The 23,719-nt window shown below is 44.1% G+C and overlaps 1 protein-coding gene across 2 annotated transcripts in view; it reads right to left on the reverse strand.

Annotated features, from left to right (window-relative positions):
- MAD1L1 (mitotic arrest deficient 1 like 1) overlaps positions 1-23,719 on the reverse strand; it is a 348,568-nt gene that overhangs the window by 81,951 nt on the left and 242,898 nt on the right. For both annotated transcript variants that reach the window (XM_030229927.2, XM_050980223.1), the window contains one exon: positions 7,734-7,924. In XM_030229927.2, coding sequence (XP_030085787.2) covers positions 7,734-7,924 — 191 coding nt within the window. The remainder of the gene's footprint in view (positions 1-7,733; positions 7,925-23,719) is intronic.

Consider the following 23,719-nt stretch of genomic DNA (forward strand, 5'->3'; position numbering starts at 1 on the left):
AAGCGACAAGGGGGTTGTGGCTTGCTGACACGGCTCTGCAAGTTCTGCAAAATCACAAGAGAGCAGCCAGGGACAGTAACAAGCGTGCATCAAAAGCTGCTTTGCAAAACACCCATTTCATGTGTGCTGCAGAGAGGCTTGGTATTCCCCCATCGCCCAGGCTCCGAGGCACTGCCTCTTCCTTAAAGAATGCTGATCACACAACCTCTAAGTAGAACATCTTTTGAAACTAAAATAAATAAATAAATAAATAAATAAGTAAATAAATAAAATTGTTTGAAGTCATTTAATGCCAGCTGGAGGTGGTGGGCACCCACAGAAAAGAGCACCAGTGATGCCCCAAGCCCCCAGCCCTCTCAGGATGCACTTTGTGCCCGAGGGACAATTTTCTGCATCCATTGCTGCACAAGAAAAAGCCATCTGCCCTGGTTACATCTCCTACTCATCCACATGCAGCTTCCCCACCACAGGATATTTTGAAAAGCTTCTCAAACCCCTGTGAATCCAGGAATTGCAATATCCTGCAACCAGGTGAGAGGGACAGAGAAAACCACAAGACTGGCTGACCTAGAGCAGAGCCACGTGGCGATTTAGCAGCAGAGATGGAAACGGGAATCCAGGAGGGGTTTTGCTTATGTCCCCTCTGCTTGATCCCTTTTTTAACACTGTCTTCATCTCACACTGCATAAACACATCCCTGCCAGCCCACACAGCCCTTTGTAAGCTGTTCAAACACAGCAGCAGGCGGACACAGACATCCTCCTCTCCTGAGACCTCCCACAGGGACACGGGCGCAGCCAGCGACAGGAACAGCCACAAGAACGACTCCTCCTTCAGCAAATTGCAACCACGGGTGCAGGGGACGTGGTGGGGGGCAGAGAACAGGGAGAGAGTTCATTAGAGCGGGGAAGGCAGCCAGGACCTGCTCTGCCTCCTGCCACAAGGATGGAGTTACAGGCTCCTGTTTGGGGCACAGGCACAACCTGCCCCATGTCCACACCATGTCCCTCTAGGGCCACACACATTGCCACACCAGCCTGGATGCTCTGGTTTAATTAAATTCTTATCAGTGATTTGTGCTCCTTGATGGTGCACATGACTCACCCAGAAAGCACAGGCTGTTCCTGTTTCATTAAATAAGAGATATTTCAATGAAGGGGATTTGGATAAAGATAAATTGCAAACTTATTAAAAAATAGGTGTATTCCAGTAGTTTTGTTACTTATTATTTCAGAATCATAGAATAATTTAAATTGGAAAAGACCTTTATGATCATGGAGTCCAATTGTAAATCTAATGCTGCCAAGGCCACCAGAAGCCCAGGAAAGATGGTGACGTCCCTCAGCTGGGATGGCTGATGCCTGCCACAGCCAGCATGAGGCCATCAGCAGTTCCAGCAAAGGGAAGGGAAAGTGCAAAAGCAACTTGGTGGTCAGCAGCTGATAACTGCAAAACAAATGGAACTGCAGAGACAGCCTAAAGCTCAGATGGCATCTGAGAGCCAACCTCATGTTTCCTGTTCCAAACCAGGCCTGCTTTTGTGACAGGTTTTGCATCTGCCTCACCAGGTAACACAGCAGTCACTCTAACACAGAGGATGCACCCACGAGCAAGACAGATCTCTGGCCTTTCAGAAAGCCTCAGCCATCCCATTCTCCTGCTAGTCAGGAAAGACTCTGTCACTGGAATAATGCTCCAATATCACCAGCATTAATTACCTCCATGCCTGGGTCTGCCTTGGCAGACTTGCAGGCATGGCAGGAAGGGGAGCAAGTAGTGCCAAGACACTGAAATGGGTTCTGTGCCACACTGGCAGGTAACAGGGATGGGTATTCCCAGCCCAAAGGTGCTCTGTGCTCCCCACCAGCACCGACCATTTATTCCCACAACAGTCCAGGGACTGGCAGGAGCATCATCCACCCTGTACAGGTGGGGAATAGAGGCAGACAAAGAGCATTCCCTCTGTTCAGTTGGAAGAAGGTTCAGCCCAGCCTCTTCAGGTCTTTGCTCAGAAATTTTGCAGCCAACAGGAAAACCTTCTGTTAGATTTTTCCAGTATACTCAAAATGACTGGCTTCATTAAAAACAAAGAAAGAAAAAGCCCTAATGTGCACTAGGGAATAGGCAGTTGTTCAGAGAAGCATATGCAGTAAGAGAGAAACTGTGTAAGGAAGAAAAAAAAGCATGAAGAGCACTTTGAAGCCAGTAGCAAGAATTAAAGTTGGGTCTTAACACAAAAAAGGCTGCTACAATATACGAAAGAAAATTACGTGTGGGAAGGTTAAACACAGGATTTGATGCTGTAACACCACAGACTGCTCAGCAGCTCTTTTTAGAGGCTGCTGATTAGTGCAACCCAGGATGGATGCTTGCTGACCCTTCCAGGAATCCCAGCAATCATCCAGCAGGAAGGCACCACGCTCACACAGCGATGGCTGGCCCCCGGAGCTGAGCTGAAATCAAGCCTCCAACAACCACACAGACAAATTGAAAACACAACATGAAAATGAAATAACTTGCAATTAACAAGAATGAGGAGTTAAGAGAGGCCTGTAGTCCCTAATCAATCTCTTGCTGCCTGGCCTGCTCCACCGACGAGCCCCATTGTTAGTTTTGATTGTGTGTGCAAGAGTGTGAAGCGGCGGCTGGAAGAATAGCTCTCCATCAGAACTGTGATTTCCTTCTCCCCTCGAGACTCATCAAGGGTGAAGAGGAGGAGAGGGGAGAAGACAGAGATACAAAAAGAAACAAACAGCTAGAACAGGCTTCCCCGAGACACTCTGCTAGGTTTGAGGAGGAATAACTGAAACTGCAGGTATGCCAAGAATGTGGACTCAAGAATCACAGCTCCCATCAGTGCTGCCAGCTTCAAGAGGAAACAAGAGCACTCAGGAGAATAAAAGTAATCCCTGCATTAACCATCCTGCTTATTCTGAGCTGTACATCATCCACCAGCGTGCCCTGGCCAGACTGGTACTCAGCCTGTGCTGGAATCTCAGCAGACCAGACTCCCTCTGCACATTTAACCACATGAGTTTTGCCTTCCCCCCTTCAGCCAGCAGTTTGTCAGCAACATTTTGTGTTTGAAAAACAGCCTCCCAGTTCTTTCTTGTTCAATCCAGCCTCATTTCCCTCTGGAAGAAAAGAGCATTAAACTATTGCATCTTGTGCACACTGTTGTGTTTTACACATCTGGTCAATACAGAAGCAAGAGGACAGTGAGGTACCCAAGCCATGGGGCAAGCTAAGGAGGACTGGGCAGTTCAAGGTGGTGTCTGTCCTTCCACCACACCCTTCTTCCATTCAAAGAAAGAAATATTCCATATCCTTTTTACACCCTCATGCTCAGCCTCTGCACCCACAGTGATCTACATCAGAAGCAGGTGTTCACTTTTCAGGTGGCCCTGAAGTTTGATAGTTACAGTTCCCCTTACAGATCTGCAAACTAATTCTGTATTTAACTCCTTAAAGAAATGTGCAAAGACAGTGGATGCACACCAGCTTTGCACAGCCTTTTAATTTATCATGTTGGAAAAAAGCTATGGATTTTACTTGATTTTATGACTGTATTACCAATCCAACAGGACACCAACAAAGGTTTTGTTTTGCAGCAAGAAGTGCCAGCCCTGGAGCAGGCCACACTCTCAAGCCATGTCAAGATCCTCCTGGTTTTGTTTGCTGTCTGGTATCTTGGGTATTCTCTCTCAAGGAATACAGCCTATCAAACTGGAGATGCTCTTCAATGAACTACTGCTGGTGTTTGGGTTTTCAGTTGATAATTTTGACAGAAAATAACAACATGAGTAAGACCTGGAAGCAGAGAGAATTCTGTGCTCTGCAAGACTAAGCAGGGAGTTTACAGAAAATATCTGTCTAAAGGCAGCCTTGTGGCAGGACTATTTATGAGCTCAGACACACAATACACTGTGACAGTGGAATGAGTTTGTCTGGTTTAACTTCCTTCCCAACCAATTTAGACCCAAATAATTTAGGCATGAATTATCAAGAAATACGAGCACTCCTTTTCAAGAAAGTAGAGGAATCTGAGCCCAGAAAGATTGCAAACATTGACAATTACACAGGATCAGACTGATGACCTGTTCAGCCCAGGATCTTTTCAAAGTGACCAGCCCCACATTCATGCTGCAACACTGGAAACAGTTTACCTGAAGCATTGAGAACAACCAAGAACAGATTGCTGCCTCTTCTTCACTCAGGTCTTGATTCCTATTTCCAGAGGATGGACTTGAATGTTGCCAAGTACAGAAGCAGCAAAATCATTTGTATACCCAAGTCAAAAAAATAAGTAGCAAAATAAGGGGAATTCTCTTCCTAATCTCTGTAGTAAGGAGTTGCCTTTACACCTCCAGAGAGCTCTGAATGTCCCTATGTTGGGTAAATGTACATATTTAATGTAAAACTAGATATTATTATTTGTCCACAAAGACATTTTAACGTTTTAGAAAATGCAGTGGCCTCCTGCTCTCAGTAGCTCCTTGAAGCCATAGGGTTATCAAATAAAAGGATTTCTACTCTTTTTCTTTTAAATTGATTGACTTCAAACGCTTTGGCTGGGACTGTGTCCTTAGGCACACAAAAAGAAAAAAGCCTGCACTTTAATTTCTTTCCACTGTTTGTTCATTTGTACAAGTGTCTCCAAATCATCTCCTCTTCAAATTTGACCAGTCTTTCTGTTTACTGAAGGACTTTCTCTGTCTGAAACAATTGTCATTGCCTTTCTAAAGACCTCATTTCCTTACTCCCATTCAGGACTCAGCCAGAGACAAGGATAAACAGCCTGGCCAGGCAATGACAGCCTGATTTGCCACCTCCTCATTCTAAGCCAGATAAGCTGATCCAGAGGCTCCCCGGCAATGTTTGTTTGTTTTAACAGACATCTTTAATGGCTTGTTACAAAGGGACTTGAGGCAGTTCCTGGCTATCTGATGGGTGGGCTGGTCTAGACACACCAGTGAAGCATCACACTGAACACAAAGTCTGTGCCACGGCTGGACACATCTAATGGAGCAGCAACAGGAATGGAATACAAAACTGTCAAGTGCCCCAGGAGCTACAATGCATTACAGCCCACAAAAAATCATCAGAATCTAAACTCCTGGTGAGGAATCTGTAACAGCCTTTCCACAGTGTTTAATTGAAACAATAAAAAGGAGCAAACAAACAGGAGCGAGCTGTGAAGCCTGAGATGTGCCTTTGTGCCCACGCACTCACAGAGGGGCTGAAAATCACTGGGACATCCTTCAAGCTGATGAGCTCATCTGTTGCACTGATAGGGATCACCAATAACTAGTGGTATGGTTTCATTGGAATTCAGTGCTCATTTATAGATGCAGTCATTGACATTCCCAGCACAGCACTGTGATTAACCCTTTCACTGGAGCTGTAATCCCAATTATTGCAAACTGGCTGGACACATCCAGCAGGTAGATAATAAGCTCCACTATAGTAACAGCACACCTTGGCCAGGAAAACCAACATCTTTCATCTTCATTTAGCTTTGAAGGGGTTACATTACAGGAGCTCCTATTGCATCCCTCACTTAAAATTAAATGCCACCAGCAGTGCTACTGAAATATGCTTTTAAAGTTTACAGCCGAACTACAGAAGCTTGTAAAGTGCCAAGGGACTTCTCTGGTTTAATTATATAGACCCTGTTCCATAAACTGCTTGAATAGAATAAATACAAATAGCTTCCATGCTTTGTGACCTCTCTGGGTTAATGAAATGCACACAAACACCCACAGTCTGCTATGGCTCAGAAATTCCACAGCATAAACACACAACCCTGCTGGAAGCTATAGTCAGGATTCAAGCCTTCATACATACAAGAAAACCAGCTGCCTGGACTCAGCAAGGAAATAATTTGTTGTTTATATTCTACTACTATTCAAAGCTGCAGCCAGTGGGAATTGTCTGCAGTTTACTTAACAGGGAAAAAAAGGCTGAAGTTTTTAAATTCATGTTGAAGTTAGCAAATCTGCTCCTCTTGTCCAGAGAGGGGATGAGGTAAGAGAGCCCGAGGAATTCCAAGAATCAATAAATGACCCACCCTTGGCTCTAAGAAATGTGAGATCTTCTTTACCTGTTGACACTCACCTCCATCCTTGGACATACTTGGGAATAAATACTCAAGTGAAGAAGAGAAAGCAAGAAGAATGTGTAGAGAGAGAAATCTCTACTTTAGTATCCCCTGTCCTGCATATAAATAATTTATATTGCCATTTCACCAAGGAGAGTTTCCTTCTACCAGTGGCAAGCTCCTGAGCTTCCAGCCAGTTCTTGTTCATGTGGCCAGCATACAATTTTCTCACATTTCCTTAACTTTCTCCAAGCATGCCATGTGGTGCAGAAAAACCTGCAACTTGTACTGTCTGGCCATGGCATCCAACAGACATCTCCAGGAGCCTGCTGAAGTTTCATTCACTGGATATTTAACACTACAGGTGTGAGCACAGGTCTCTGGAGGTGTTAGAGCAGCACTGCACCATCTCAACAGAGAACTATTTTCAGGATTCAATGACAGCACCTTAAAATCAACAGAATTATTCTCTTCCCTGGGCACTGAGCTGCTTTTGTTGCTGCCATGTGCCTCAGGTAATCCAGAACTCTCCTAAGGCCAAGCAGTATGACTGTTTTGGGGATATTCTCCTAGCTTTACTGAAGATCCTAGGTGCTGTCTTATACACACCCTCACTTGCTCTATTTGTTGGGTTTTATTTGTTTTGTTTGTTTTTTTTTTTTTTTCCTGAGGCACTAAAGTTGCAGAACAGGAAAACATTTCTCCTATTATGTAGAGAAACAATCTGGCAACCATCCACATGAGGCACACAGCTGTAGGTCTGCAGAAACAGGACTTTCCCACTTCCTGCTTGTAGAGTTCCCTCCTGTACTGAACACCTCCAAAACCCTTCTTAAAGGACATTTGACCTCGGGAGGATCAGTGGGAGGCAGGTATGACTTTAAGTGTTAAAGTGTTGTGTTTGCTATGGAGAAGAAGAAAGTTCTCCCATTGACCTGTAAACTTGGGCTGTTGGCACTTGAACCAGTCTAAAGACAGACTTAACATCATGGTGACTTCTAACATCACACCTCAGCTCTCTGATGCATCAGCTCAGAAGGTAACACAGCAGGAAAACAGCCCCTGTGTCAAGCCACAAGCTCACAGCCCACCCAGCCAGAGCAGTACAGCACCCGACAGACAGAAGACAGACTGTTATTGCTACTCATCTGTGCCGCTCACATAAATGGCACTTCACACACACCAGGATGAGTTGCTGCTCAAAAGGGATTCCAATTTACATAAAGACAAGATGATGACACGCAGACAAGCTAGAGGATGGTAAAAAAACATAGGGACATATATCTCATAGTGAAGTAATGATGAGCCTTGATGGTTACATAAGGTTTTATTACTGCGGCATGTAACTGATAATATAAAAAGGTGAAGTGCCAGGCCAGATGCCTGAGGTATTATGCATAAAGAGTCTCTTCTATTTACTCCAGACTTTGATATATAAGTGGGAGACCAGATGTCAAACCTCCTACTTTTTAACAGAAGAAAGGATCTTTACTTCCCCCACGAGCAACATTCTGCCAGGTAACAGGGGGCAGTGATTTTCCAATCTAATCACTGAGAAAGAGCAAATACACCCTGGCACATTGAAAACCATGAACCCAAAGAAGCAGGTGCAGGCAGGGGTGCACAGACCTACCTTGAAAAGCAGGCAGTCCCCCTGGTGCTCGGCGTAGATGGAGCTGAGCCTGTACTGGTTCTCCGTGGTGATGTCGATCTGGTAGCCCGTGAGTGTGTAGCACACCTTGCGGAACTCCTGGATCTTGGTCTGGAAAACTTCTTTCAGGCGTTGGTTTTTCAGTTCTGCACTTTCCACTTGCTTCTTCAGCTCTGGGTAAGGGAAGAAATGGGTATTTTCTTATATGTCACCAGCACGGAGCCCTTGTGCTGTACTTACAGTGCTAGCCAAACTGGGTGAATTGAAAAGGTTAATTAAAAAGTGAATTAAGCAGGCAAGAAACAAGCAAGCTGGATGCTTCTCCTCCTGGCCCCAGCAGACTACAAGATAGTAAACTGGGGAGTAAGGAAAACAGACATGTCTTGGTGGGATGGATTTTTCTTTTGCTCAGCCAGTCTATTAACAACACACTATGAAAATTCAAAGCTGTAGCATCCATTTCACCACATGCACACGTCTTGTTGTCCACACAGAACTCAAGAGAAGGGTGCTCCTCTACAGAAAGCAATGAAGTGGAAAAATGGTCCAAAATATGCCTCTGTATGGTTGCATCAGGAGGAAGCTGCCTACAAGGGAAATCTCCTCCAGTGGAGGAGATTTGAGGTAAGTGCTTTGATCTCAAATTGACACACTGCTTAGGAATCCCTCAAGGTTTGGGAAGGGGCTTTTATTGTGATAAAAAGCCTGGAGAGCACCTCTGCCTCTTTGCATTTGCCACCTTAACTGGACTAGTCCCTATCAGAGAGGTCCTGGAGACTGCCTGCCACTCACCCTGTGTTTTATTGCTACAAAGGGAGCTGCCAGTACTGTGAATGCTTCAAGAGGATACACAACAATTACCATGAATCTTTCACCCAAGGTGCCTTCTGAGTAATTAAACCTCGATTTATCATCCCATTAATTAAAGAGATTGGCTTTACTTTAATATACACTAGAGATGTCTCTCAAGTCAGCCTGTTTTATCAACACTGCAGTCCAGGGTTAGGAAAAATCCTGACTCCTTCTAACAGCAAACAAATAGACTTCCTCAGTCGAATACCTCTTTGTCATTCTGAGGTTTAAGGCTTTGTGCTGTGATCAGAGACATAATTGCAGCATTTGCAGCCCATATGTCTTTAGTTTAGCTACTTCAGGTCCAGCAGCAGGACAGCAGGAACTTCAGAGCAAGGTGACTGCTGGAATATGAGGAATGTTTTTGGCTGGGTTTATGGAGCCCATACTAAAACATTATTGCTTCCCAAGTGAGCTGGAAATTTTTTTGCTTGAGTACTTGCTGGAAAGTGCTTCCATTGGCCTCCCAGGCACAGTGCAGGGAGGATGTAGGATGGAAACTGCAAGGCCATGGACTTGCCAGTGACATTGACCTCTGAGCAGCTGCAGGCACACCAGGAGAGAGCCAGTCACCTCTCATCTCCTGTACTGCTTTGGTTAGGCACTGTGGGTGGAACAAAAGGATAATTCAATGTGTTAAGGTAAAGTGCCTTAAATGCCACTGAGGATGCCCCTGCTCAGAAGTACTTTGGCCTTAATCCAACTCAGTTTAATCCCCAGGCAAGGACAGGAACTCTTTAATGGTTAAAGAGAACTACATGTCCCTTTGCTTCTGAGTGAGAGCATCCACTCAGGGAGGGTTAACCCTGGCCAGCTCCTTACCTTCAGCTAATCCACCTCCACCTTCCTGAGCAGCTTCTGGTGGTGATGTACAAGCAATGATTGCCTTTACCCTGAGCATCCCCCAGCTGCATCTTGCTTTATGAAGGGGAACAAACCAGTTGTGGGGAACATCACCAGCTGGTTCATTAAAACCCTGCTATACAGGGAACCTCCCAGTTGTAGGGGGATGTAAAGCAAGTAGAGAATATCCAAAGCACCCTTAATGGCCCAAAGGGTTGTGTCTTACACACAGTCTCTTCTCAAGAGCTCAAAAAGGCTCTATTCTGACCACCCACCTTCCCACTCACAGCAACTCATCAATGTGTAATTAATTCAACCTTTCTCTGGATTATTACAACCCTTTCCCCATCATCTCAGCTGGGACTGGTCTTTGATTAATCAAGTAATCAGCCTCTGAAATTGGGAGGTTAATGGGTAGCTCTGCCCTGGATATTCTCAGTTTTCATTCAGCTATGCAACTGTTAAGAACAAAATCCTATATATGAAAGTAAAAATTCAGTGACCACACTGCAGTGGTAAATAACATTTCGTCACTGTCAGAGACAGCCCTGCCTTTAATATATTGCCCATGTCCAACAGCAATATTTTTTTCCCTAATAAATGCAGTCTAGCCTTGGAAAAGTAAATCTCTCTCTTCCTACTGCATCTCAGAGGTTGCCTCTCCCAACTTTTATAACCTCGGAGGTGGATGGCACCCTAATTCATTAAACTCTTTGAACAGCTTTTGTTATTCATGAAGAGTTAGTGCTTTTTCCACTGCTATGTCTCTCAAACTTGGTCCTGCCAGTGGCCACCATGAGCATCCTCACCCCCACCCAACAGTGCTGGCCTAGTTAAACAACCCTCTGACTCTGCAATAGCAACTAAGTGATGGCAACTGCTTCCCTCCACTCCCCTCAGGGTGAGAAAGGAAAAACTTTGACTACAATCACTCTTTTATACAAGAAATCTGGAGCTTTGCAGTGTAACTGAAGTACCAGGGAGCCTTCACCCCTGACTGGACTGCGTGCCCTTGCTGCCTCCCTGCTGCTCCTCCTGGCCCTCTTTCCAGAGCCTGCAGCAGTGTTGGTGTCCTGGCTGGAGGAATTATCTGCATGAAAAACTTATCTGCTCGTTAGAGATGCCTTGTGTCAGCCACTGGCACAAGGTGCTGAACTGGGGAGCTGCTAATGTAGATGCAGTGGAATGAGCCAGCGCCAGCCAGGAGTGGGATAAAGCCTTGTCATCCCTCCCGTGACTCCATCAGGGCTTCTTTAGCTTAGGGACAGAGCAGGAAAAAACCCAAGCAGGCACAGGGACACAGCAGGAACGCCTGAGTTTGCAGCTGCCCCCGATGAAAGGTCCACTGAACCCTGACTGTAAAACAGAGATTGCTCTTCCTTTACGCCCAATTAAGCGCAGTGCTCAGCAGCTCAGCTCCAGCTGGTGCCTCCCTCCTGCAGTGTTTATCCCCTGGGAACAATTCAACCCGGGGCTATTCCTGGTTTAACTCAGGACAGCACTCAGCACTGTGACTGGCCTTGCTTTCCACTGAGGGATCTGCTGACACAACCAAGAGAACACACCACGAGCAGGATCCTTGGAAGAGTAACTGCAGAGGAAGGTAAACTGAGACTTGAGAGAATTCAGATGGGATCCCACTGCAGGAACAAAGCCATTTGAGGTGTCCTAGGATATCTTTCATACCTTTTTATCATACTTGTGCAGGAAAGAAACACCCTGCAGGTTCTGTGTGATACCAGCCAGCCCCGGGCCAATGTCTCAGACACCTCGGGGTGCCTGAAATGGCAAAGAATGAGTAATTTTAGGGTACCTATGGATCCTCTCTGCACCATGGCTCTGTCCAGGTGCAGACCTGGCACCACGGATTCCCTGCACCCAGCCAGCAGGACAGCAGCATATGCACAGACTTGGGGACAGTAATTAATCTTTCCAACATGTCCCCCATCAAGTGAAGATGTTAAGCTAAAATGCAGCTCACTGTTTGCTCTGCATCTGAATTCAAAGCTGTGAAAACGCTAATTCTTAAGCCTCACCTAATACCGCTAATTCCCGCCAAATTTCTCACACAGTCAGGAAAAATTGATTTAAAACTCATCACTTGCACAGAGTGCAACTCAGCTGTTTCAGAGCAGTGTTTAAGGCACAGCCACAGAGGCCCTGGAACAGAGGGAGATCCTTTTGGGATGGTCAGAGCAGGGCTCCAGTGACAGCACTGATGTGTCCACCCCTTTCATCTACCACCTACAGAAACCTGAACATCTTGATCCATTCAGATCTTTCCCAATGTTTGGAGAATTAGATTTAATTACATCTTCAAAGGACAGTATTTGAAAATGAGAATCTCTGTATTTAGAAAACCTGTTTAAGTTCCTGTATTTGACCTTGTTCCACTTGCACAACACAGGTGAGAGAAGTTGCAGAGGCCATGGATGGGGAAGGTCACATCACAAACACTCTTCATCCCAAAGAAGGGATGCCAAAGCATCTCCAAGTTTATGAAGCAAATAAGAACTGAGAAAATAAGAAGGAGGTTACACAGGCCATGCCTTGGTTGGAGGCAATGACTGGCCTGAAAAAAAAAAAAGGACAATAGAGAGAACAGGAAAATATATAGAAATACTGTCCCATCTCCTTTGTATTCAGGCTGAGAGTATAAAAAGTTGCCTGTCCTGAAGAGTTTGATGTGGAAAAAAAAATCCTCACTTTAAAAAAAAAAATCATTAATCTGTTAGAAAATTAATATTGCCCAATTATTAATTCCTCCTAATGATACTGCTTCTTGAAACACCTTGTATTTTCACACACTTACATTGACTTTAATGAATAATTCAATCTATTTTGGATAAATAAATAAAATATGAGTTGGGCTTTTTTGGTCTCATATTGGAAATGTCACTGCTTTTTATTCCATTGCTTTGACACTCTTTACATCTGAAACTGTTCAGAGCAGCCTGGAAATACCACAGCTTTGGCTCTTGCTCCAAGTTCAGCCAGGTCAATCAATAACAATAGCAGCCTCTGCACCAAAGAAAACCAAATTCACGCTTAGCCTTTTCCCCAGGGAAAGAGAAAGAAACAATGTGACTCTGAGCATGCCAAAAGTGGCATGAAATTAAATGTATCACTAGTCTTTTCCAGGAAAATACAAATTTGTTCTGCCCATCCTCAAAGATGCCACAAGCCATGGAGCTGCATTAATTCAGCTGCAATCCCAGCTAATATATATCTCTCTCAGAAAGGCCTGCAGTCCTTTCTAACTCTCCATTAAAGGTTACTTTCCCTCAGTGACATGTTTGGGGGTCACTCACTCCAACACACACAGGATAAAGTATTTACACATCAATTCCTGTCCCTGCTGACCCTGCCAGGGTGCCTCAAGAGAGATGCCACCCAACAGTGCCATGGAGGATGCTGCATTTTCACCAACCCGGCTTCACTTAAACAAGAGATTGCTTAAATTTTGTTTCCAGCTTACAGAAAGGGATGCCAGAACCACCTTGTTCACACAAGCTCCACAATGGGAAGAGGAACACTGTTTTCTCAGTTCCAAGCAGCAAGGCACATTTACATTTATTCTCCCCCATCTACAGGAGCTGCTGCCATGCAGTGGCACTCCTGAGCCACACCCTGCACCCCCAAACTGATACTGAATTACTCCATCCATTGCAGGTCTGTTCTTCCCACCTGTCTCTCTGCACCTGGGACCTTTCCAGTCATTCCCCTGCTCAAATCTCAAGCTGGAATTTTCTTTGCCAGCCTCAGTTTATGAGGAGCAATGTCTGAAAAGAGTTCTGTGATATTCTGTGAAGGGCACAACATAAAAATAAATTGTATCGTGTTAAATAAAGGCTAATAGGAGAAGAGCTGAACATTTTCTGATGTAGGCAAGTTTATGACCATTGCTTTTGAGAAATAAAATTCGCTTTGCTAGATTTTATAGGCATGTTTTATGCCCTGGGGGAGTGGGACCACACAGCCCCACGCCACCCCTACTCGACCTTACAGTCTGGCAGCCTCACACTGCTCTCTGCAAAACTTGAAATTTGTGACATTACAGCCATGAATTATAACTTTTCTTGAAGGTAAAAACAGTTTTATATTCAACAGACTGCACTGGCTGTTCAATTTGAAACCTAAGTGGTATTTATTTGATCAGTCAACATTGGTTTATTTTTAAACTGTGTGTGTACCATATGGTTCAATGCACCTCCCAGCCCCCTCCTCCAGCCACCAGCTTGCCCTTCCAGCAGCTCTGGGGAGAGTTTTCAAAGGCAGCACAGCACAAGTAAAGGTCTCCACCACCATGACCAGCTGCAGCTCTTGCACTGCCTGAGAACTGCCCACTAAAAAAATAATTTCCCAGATGTTTCTCTTCACTGAAGATGGTTGGCTGAAGGCCCCATTTCAGAAAACCCATGCACCTTTACAGAGGACATAATTAATTATCCTCTGCTAACTTGAAGAAAGTAGCAGAAGAATTGGAAGGGTAAGGTGAGAGCAGCAGGACACTGAGCACCAAAGAGAGGAAGCTGTGGAAAAGCATGAACTCCCTCCTGCAGTACCTACACACACATAGAACATGGGTCAGGATCAAGTGAAGAGTGATTTTCTTTTCTTCCTTTTGCTAAAACTGAGATTACAACACCAAACTGCAAAACTCACAAGCACACCTGAGGTTGGCCAATGAACCACCCCTGAGCAAAAGGTTCTCTCAGGGCATCCCAGCCTCTGCACTGCTTGGAGCTTTCCTTGTCCTCCTTCTTGTTGGCAGAGCTGTTTTGGAGTGGGGGAAGGAAGAAAACAAGTGGGCTTTTGGAAGCTCAGCCCAGTTCCTGCAGCTGTTCTCAGTGGAGGCAGCACAGTGCTGTGTGAACAGACCCTGGGCACCACTAAAATCTGTGGCTGTAATGGTGTGAGCAGCCTGCTTGCAGCAATACAGAACTCAGTGGGGATGGCAACACACACCCCAGACACAGGAGAAAGTAACCTCAGGAGAGCTATTTATTGCCCAAGATGGACTCCATCAATTAGCATAATATGGCACAAACAGTTTGGAAATTAGGGTGGTCACACTGGTCATAAATTGTGACCCAAGCAGGAAGACATCTCCCTCCACCTCCCAAACCATGATTAAAGTCTGCCAGCCACACTTCCCTTCCATATGGCAATTACAGCCCAACAGCACTTCTCAGAACAAAGTGATGTCAGCCAGAGCTGCAGCAAGTCATTAACTCTGGATGCAAAAAATAGCCTCACCTTAACAACACAAACATACTGTGTCACTTCAGTTTACAGGAAAGTACTCAACTTCTGCTTCTAGAACTAGCCAGCAAGTCTCAGGCATAAGTCTTCCAGCCTACATATATTTCAGGTAATCTATTTTGGAGTTCAAAAAAAAAAGGCAGTGGGACTTTTCAAGGGCTGTAGTTCAGGGAAGTCAGGTAGCAAAAAACTGGGGCATAATTTGTATCACTTGTCAGATGAAGGAGAATCACTTCTCCACTAAGTTGCTTCCAAGAAAAAAAAAAGTGCTTTGAAACCACTCAAGTGTCTAATGAAAAGATTAATCCTAAGAACTATATAATTAACATATCTAATATGCATTGTTAATTAGACAGGGTGGTCTGCAGAAGCATCTAATAGATTAATTTATCCTCTGCCTATCACCTCCCTTGCACTCTGCCCATTATTTTGTTTCCATTGGCACATCATTACTATCAGTACTACCCCAAAACACTTGGATGCATTTAAACCTCTGCAACAGCACCCAACATCTGCTATTAAACCAAATGAGAAAAACAGCTCCAGAAATAGCTTTGTTCTCTCTCACAGTGAAGACTTTTTGCAGGAGTTTTAGTAATTCACAGCACAGGGTGGACAATATTCAATCATGCATTAGAGAGTGCTTCACAGTTTATTAGCTGATGATGCTCACCGAAGCTGTGAACGGGAGATTTCCACCGCTGGCAAGAGATGATTTCAAGCCTTCCCAGGAGCAAAACCATTCTGCTCTTACTCATGTTACTTTTTATAGTCAAATTCAGATGCTGAGACTCATGGCAATGCTATTTTAACTCACTGGTAGTGTCCAAGATTATGTTACTTACAGTTTCTTGTCTCCCTCTGTTTTCTGCACTGCACAGTCTGTGTTCACAACACAAAAAGTCTGTAGCTTTGCAGGCAGACAATCAAAATATAGAACTAACAAAGGCCTCACGAGGTTCCTCTCATGTCTAAAGTCACTGTTAAATAACTCTATGGTGTAAGACAGGTGCTGAGATGGGGCAGGGCATCATACAGGTACCCTTTAGTTCTGATTTGGGATGCACAGACCAAACTCCAAACCCTGCAGACTCCCCGACTGCTGGGAGCATGGCTGTCTACAAGCCCTTCTGCCCATACAATAACTTCCTCACAGTCATTATAACCCCATAATAACCCCATTCCCATCTCCAGAACTCCCTTTTTTATGACACTGTACCCTGCCCTAAGGAGGGGAGACTCAGAAAGGTCAGCCAAGGGCCCTGCGGGTGCTGAGCACAGCCTGCAGGGCACAGCCAGGAAAATGCACAGGCTTCAGCCAGCTGGGAGAACACAATGGCACTGCCACAGAGAAAGGCAAGGCTCTGCAGCATGCCACCTTACTTGTGTTTTTAATGGCAGAAGATTGTGGAGTTTGTTTAGGGCTTTTGTTCCAAAGGAAATTAAGCTTTAAAAAGCCTCCACTTGCTCCTTCTATTCAATGCTTTTTTTCCTCCCCTGTTTATCCCCTTAATAGTGTTTTGAAGTGTTGGCTCTGTAAATGAATTGCTCTTGGCCTGAAAGCTCTCTGGATGCCAACTAGTCAAACCTTTCCCAAACTCTTCTCCCTGCTCCTTGTGCTCCTGCAGCAGGACCCAAAGGCACTCTGCTCAAGAATCACATCAGATGTTTCCTCTGAGCACTCTTCTGAGTGCCCCAGACCTCCTCTCACAGGACAGCAGGTTCTGCCCTGTATTTATTGGCATATTTTTCATGTTCTGCTTCATTGTCTGGTGTCCACTTTATGAAAACAATCCTTTAAAGATGCTCATGCTGGAGCAGAAGGGAGCATTGGTTCAGTGTGGAGCAGCAGCAGAGCAAGAGGGGAAAAAGGACTTTCAAACAACAGAACTGCTGGATTGTGACACAGATGTAAAGACAAGTAAAATTATTTCCCTGGAGCATGAAAGATGTTGGAAACAGAGCCATCTCCTGGATAACCAGGCTTTCAATCATGTTATTCCAGCCTCTGGAGCTTTTATTTCCATTGCAGGAGTCTGTAATGTTACTATGGATAAGGGAGGGTTATTTCCCTTAACCTTGTGCTGGTACTCTTGGCCAAGAAGTAAAGGCTTGATGTCCCCAAGCACTGTCTTCAAAGTATGCCAAGGCTGGAGGACACCAAAATCATCTCTGGGCAGGGAGACAGGAAAGGTAACATCTGTCTCAGCCCAAATGCCAAGTCTCCTCTCCTGGTCCTGAATTATTCATCACGTGCTAACTTCCAAGCTAGTTCAGTTTTCAATTTTTAAATATTTAATAATTGGTTATTAAATATTCATGCAATTTTATTAGAAATTTTGGAAGATGGGCACTAAGGCTCTAATTGTAAAGTTCATCATTGGGACCAACTGCCTACTCAGAGAGACCTTCTGGCTACCTAGAAAGAGATGGAAGAACAGAAAAGCTAAAGCAAGTATTTACGGACCTCTCTGACTCTAGATCACAGAGACAGAGACACCTATGCCATTTGTTTTCAAAAATGCATCCCCTTTTGATGAAAAGCTGAGAAACCTATACTGGGAACATCCTATCAGCTGCAGACTAAAGGGTTTTTAAGAGTTTAGTTTCAGTGACACAGAGAAAGATGTACACCTCAGACAGCTGCAGTAGATCTGGCTGGTAAATGGAGCCTCTCATTACAAGAAAAATAAGTCTTGGCTGGGATTTGGGGCAGATGCAGGGACAGTTCAGCTCAACACATCCCTAGAAGGACACAGATTCCTCCCTTTTTCTGATACCTACTCAGAGGGGACATCAGGAGGTGTGGTCTCCCCTGAGCTGGTCTAAAAACTTGGATTCATTAATTTTCCATGGCTGTTTCTCCCAGTGTTTTTCCTTCAGACCCTGTTTTCCTCCTTTTTAGTAGATGACATGTCTTTAACCCTGATTCCTGCTGAGAGCAAGCCCATGTTCCTGTCCCTCTGTATTATGAGCACTCATTCCCCACTGGGATGGAAATGGTATGGTTTACACAAAAGATGACACAAAAGGCCTGGAATTATATGCAAATGAATGAATCCATTCCTTACTTCTTACCATCAAAAGTGTGACTTTCCAACAACTGCATGGGGTAATTTCTGCACCAGCTTTCAAACAAAAGGCATCTCTGTGTTATTAACATCTCACTGTGGTGAGCAGTTTGTCACCTTTCACAAGAATTATCTGAAAGGACACCAGCAATTATTCCCAAGGAGATTATTGGGTGGCTATGTCCCAGCAAAGCAGCTGGAAACTCAAGAGACATAATATTCACCAGGAAGACTACTTTTTCAAATCAAGAGAACATGGAAGAGATTAAAAAATTACCTCACTGGAAACAAACACAAAACGAGGTAAAATCATGCTTGTTCCCTTCAGTTTTGTTGATCTCTATACCAACATTAGGAGCACATCTTCAAAAAAAACCTAAAAGCTCCTGATTATGACATGAGATAACAGGACTTTAACTCTGGAGACTTATCCTGGGAAGAAGGTTGATATTTATAATAATAGACCCAGAAGAAGAATGACTCCAGCACCAATTCCAGCTGCAGAAATCCAGCTGATTTCTAGGTCTTGTATATTTGGGTTTTCCAAGAATTTTAAACACCAAGGACTGGAGAAACACAAGGCAGCCAAGTGTTCTCTTCCTGGGATTGCTGTAGAACTCCTGATTATATCTTAAAATACAACCCAAGAACCAGCATTTGTTTGGCTATTGTTCATGAATGAAGTGGAGCAGAAGTCCTGTGGAATTCCAAGAAAACAATTCCTCATGGCTCTTTACAGAAATGAGTAAGTAGGGTCCCTGCCTGTGCAAGAAAGACAAAGAGATTTAGTCACACAAATTTCTTCAGGGAAATCAATACTGGAGAAGGTGATGCTCTACTGGGTGTCCTCTGAGGACAGCTCATTTCCAGTTAGACAGAATCACAGAGTGGTTGGGACTGTAAGGGACCTTAAAGATCAACTTGTTCCACACAGGGAGGCCACTCACTGGATCAGGCTGCTCAGAGGCCCATCCAACCTGGCCATGAAGAGTTAGGGGGAATGAATTCCATTAACTGATGCTCCAGCAGCTGCTAATTCCACATTCTGACCAGAAAACACACTCCAGAAACCAGGGGTGCAACCCTGGATTGTAACCTTGAGATGTCACATTTATATTCAAAAACCCAAAAAACAAACCACCACCAACAAAAACAACAAGTCTGACCTCAGAGATAAAAGTGGAAAACTCTTACCCAGATAAATACTTTTGCTACTGCTGAACCACTTTGTTACCTTCAGCTCTGTGAAAAATACCTGTTGTTACCTTGATGGAAATTCTCCTAACACCAACATCCATGATTCTTTGGAGCCAAAGAAGCACAAGAAAATCTGAGCAAGTCTCCTGTTGGTGGTGGGAAAGAAGAACACACTATTGCTGCACTTTTGGGTGCATATTGTCGACAACTCTAAGCTCAGACTTTTCATAGAACTCATAAACATTTTAAAAAAATTATGAGCTCTGCTTGTTTCAAGCCCAAGCAACATCCATAGAGCACATAATGGTCCAAAATGGAGCACTTTAGTGTGCTCATTTCTTCACTGATGTTTTTAAAAGTTTCTCTGCATCATCTAGGAGATATTGTCCAGAGTCAGACTTCATGTTGCTGCAGCACATTCACACAAGACATTCCACAAGCCCACAGGCAATATGCAGAATAATACAGCTGAGGACAGAAGAGATCCATGAGGAGATAAGGACATGCAGTGACTTTGCAAAGTTAGCTTACAGGGTAATTCATAATGAGTAATTTTAAGGTGGAGGAAAGATTTTCAAAGGGAGAATGTGGAAAAGATTTCAAGACAGAGTCAACCACTCATATAGCTAAAAAAATAATTAAATTGTGGGGTTTGGAAGAAAGAGAAAACGGAGATGGACAAATGCAGTCAGCCCAGAGCCATCCAGAAGGCTGCATGGACCTACCTGCTCAAGACAACACCTTCTGTGGTTTCAACAAGGCCAGTTTGAATAAAGGATCAAACCAAACCATCCAGGAGGATAAAATTAATGCAACTTTTAATTCCTATCAGCTGAGGGAATGTGATGGAGGAATAAACAGTGGTGGGGACTGCACATTTGAGTTACCTTAAGCAAGGTGAGCAGGGCCACCTGAGAAGAACTCAAATCACACAAGAATACTTGTGGATAGATCTAATAAGACAGAAGCCCTGTCTTTTTTCCAAAGAAAGACATATTTTGTTGGCCTATAAAACTTTTTGTGGCAGCAGAAAAAACCCACACCCAAATCAAAGATTCTGCAGAAGGCTCAGCATCTTTCTTCAGAGGAAGGCTACTGAAAGTGTCAAGCAAAGACACTTGATAGCTTGAGAGTTTAAACCAGAGCTTTCGGGATAATTTTGACTGCAAATAATAATAAAACACTCTGACAGCAGGGGTTTGGGTAGAGAAAAAGGGTGAGAGAAGTAGAAACATATTCTTAATTAAAATCTCATTTAGCAAATTTTTTTTTAATGTGCTTAAAAATTCCACCGAGGTCACCATTCTGGAGAGATGACAAACTCCTGGGATAAAGGCTGGAAAATCCTGGTAGTCATGTCACATTTAGCAAGTCAAAGATATGTTTGTATAAGGCTGTAGAGGGCTAAATCCATTTTACATGCCGTATGTATTATTAATTTCTGACAGTGGGCTTAGAAAAACCTAATTCTCTGGAATACGAGCTCCCTTTGAGCAGAGGGAAGCCTTTTCAAAACTCATCTTTTATTGACTGAGTCATTTTTGAGTCAATCTGTCTGCTTTCGGCAAGACAAGAGTTTTAAATCTTCTCTCTTTTTTTCCTCCTTTTTGAGTCGTGGCAAGTCTATTAAAACCTGCTAATGTATGCAGCAAGGCCTCTGATTTGAAATGTAATGAATTCTTCAGATAGTGGCAGATTAGGGGGAGAAGATGGTAGAAACAGCCAGAGCTGCCAAAAAAAGAACTCTCCAGAATAAGAGGAGGAGAAGGGTGAGTGGGAATGAGAAAGATTAACCCTTTTTACCCAGAAGAAGAAAATCTTTAAGCTCCATTAATAGAATCAGTTAAAAAAGCAGAACTGGAAGAGGCAGAGCATCTTCAGGCTTGCCTGGGGCTGAATGAGACAGAGAATAAATGAATCTTTCCTCCTAGAGTCTCTTGTAAGATTAGGTAATTCCCTGAGTGAAAAAGGAATAACTTAGAGAAAATTAGCTCCATCCATATAAATAAGCCTTCATATTCCAAACTCGTCACCCAGAGCTTCCCAGGTGGATGCCCCAAAACATTTCTGTTGTTGTGTAACAGATGGTTTCCTCCTCCCCCCTTCCCTGGGCCGGTTCCAACCGCAGTATCTTTCAGGTGATCTTGTTTGAGCACAAAAATGAGCATTTTGGGTGTAAATCATCAATCCTGTTAGTGAAAGGAGGCTTGGCAGTTTTATTGTCTTTGGCATCTTTGAAGCGCTGGTCAAAGCTTATGGAGTCACACAAATGAGAGATTAGCACTGTCTCCATTTTACAGATAGAGCAGCTAAGGGAAGGAAAGTCAAGGATACTACTTAATTCGACAGCACAGATCTGGTGACAGCCCTGAGAGCACAGAATCTGCTGAATCACGGCACAGACCTGGGATATCTTCCTGTTTAACAGGAAAATTCAGAGCTCAGCCTTGAATTCGATGGCTTTAAAAAATAAAATTAGCTCCATAATAAAGTTCTAATGAAACAAAACCTTAGAGAGAACAGTCAGATGGAGCACAGGTGACCCAGAGGATTATAACGAAAATTAAGCTCAGCAGAACTGATGCAGGTGAGTAAATGTGGAAGATTGAGAAATGGGTTCTGTCAGCCCAATGTCCCTTTGCTAATGACAGGCATTGAAATGTTTTAACAACTGAGAAATCCCAACTAACAGAGGCAAAATCCTTCAATTTAACATGCAGCAGAGATATGTAAGTCCATGCATGTCTTGAAGGAGAGACTGTCTTTCCCTACAGATGCAAGGCATTCAATCCTCTATCACTCAACTCAAACTACAAAAGGCAAGGAGTTTTAAGAGCAAAGTTAGCTCAAAAGCTGCTGGAGGCAGAGACTGTAGAAATAAGCATGAGCTGGAAAAAACAGCAGCAGGAAACCTTTGCAGTGGGATACAGGACACAGGGAAAAGTGTTACCTTGGAGGGCAGCAAGCTATGGGAGTTAGCCTGGCTTTTCAAATTGCTTCCAGGTACTGTCTGCATTTGCTGGCAGATACACATTTTCTTCCACCCTGGAGAATAACAATGGCTGTTTGCTTGTGCCCACATCTCCTAAACTCCATCAGTCCCTTGATGTGGTTCTCCCCAGCTGGGAAGCTGCCTTTTCCTACCTGTCTGTTTGCTTCCAAGCCTGATGTGAGTGCTGCAGAACTCACAAGAACTTTTCCATTTCCATGTATTAGTGCTTTTGGGAAGAAGAAGTTGTGCTTGCTTTCATCTACGTAGACACAATCCCGACCTTTAGCTGGGTGCCAGCCCTGTGATTCAATAGCTGGCACTCTCTGCCTGAATCACTAATGAGCTAAAGGTTATGGCAGGGAGCACACTGAGCTCTGGATAGTCCATTTTTCAGAGGAGATAAGAGACTCAGACCTGGAATGTTACAGAAGAGGTAAAACATTTTTCCTGGCAGAGCTTTTTTTATGGGCTGAGGGCATGACCCAGGACTATGGCATCAGTCCTGTACAAATGCCATTTGGTAGCCACGTTCTGCCTCCTCCACTTTCAAGTTAAAAAGATCCTTCTCACTTTCTGCCATTGGGATGGCCCCTGTGGGGCACTAAGCAGTTGCTGTACTTCACACGAGCCATAGATGCACATTAGTGGTGGATGAAGCAATCCCCGTGCAAATTTCCTTTTGCTGTGAAGTTTTGCAGAGCACTTTGGGAATCCTGAGAGGCCAACACACTCATTGCAGCAAGCTCCACCACACCAACTGTAGTAGCAGGCTGAAAGAACAGCCTACTCCAGAATTTCACTATTTTTCTTTTCCAACTTCATCTTGAATTTCTCCTGCACAGCCTCTACATCCTTTCTTCCTGCCCTACTTGTTGGGAAGATTCTCTTGCTTTCTGACATTGCTTGAACTCCTCCATCTCTCTGTCTCCTGAGAACTCTGCACCAAACATTGGCTTAGTGCAGGACTATCCTGTTTGGAATAAGATCAGTCAAAAAATCAAGATCTCCCATGCTTAGTCACCAAAGAGATTATTTTGGGATAGAAACAAAAGCACAGCACTGAGGTAACCTTGACTCCTGGTTTCCAATGATCCACCCCACACCAGGGAGGCAGTGCACAGAGTCCTGATCTCTTGCACTGCAGCCTCCCACAAGAAGGATTCACTTCATTTAGGTTTAGAGAATATTTTACTCACTGCTGCTGCTGTGGACTCTTCCCTCTGAGGTCAATGACACCAAGTGCCATGGAGACCATGCTGTTGGCGTGAGCAGCTCTGCCAAAACAGGTCAGAGACTCTCAGGGAAAGTGTACATTGAGGAACAAGTGAGGAAAGGAAAAATGGTCTTCACAAAAGATCTGTGTGCGTGGGATGTACAAGCAAGGAGAAACAGATTTACCCAGCTTGGCTAAATCAGTGAATTAGCTCTGTGCTCGAAGAAAAAGTTATCCTTAAAGGCTGTGCTATTCAGTAGCTCACTTTACATCTGAGAAAAGTCTGCAAAAATCCTCCTGTATTATCTCTAGCCTTACAGATTTCTTCTTTTCATCTGAGGCTCAGAGTGGGGATTACCCATTAAGGTGCAGTGGCCAAATCACATTCAATCTATTCTCTGTAAAAAGAAGAAAAAGCTTTGGTCTCTCTTGTCCCCTTCCATCTCATTCACTTCTCGTGTCCACATCCAAAGCATTCACCTCCAGCTTTCAATAGGTGAATAGGTTCTGAATACCAAGAGGACACAAAGGATGA

This window comes from Serinus canaria, chromosome 14, assembly GCF_022539315.1.
Source record: "Serinus canaria isolate serCan28SL12 chromosome 14, serCan2020, whole genome shotgun sequence".
Taxonomy (NCBI): Eukaryota; Metazoa; Chordata; class Aves; order Passeriformes; family Fringillidae; genus Serinus; species Serinus canaria.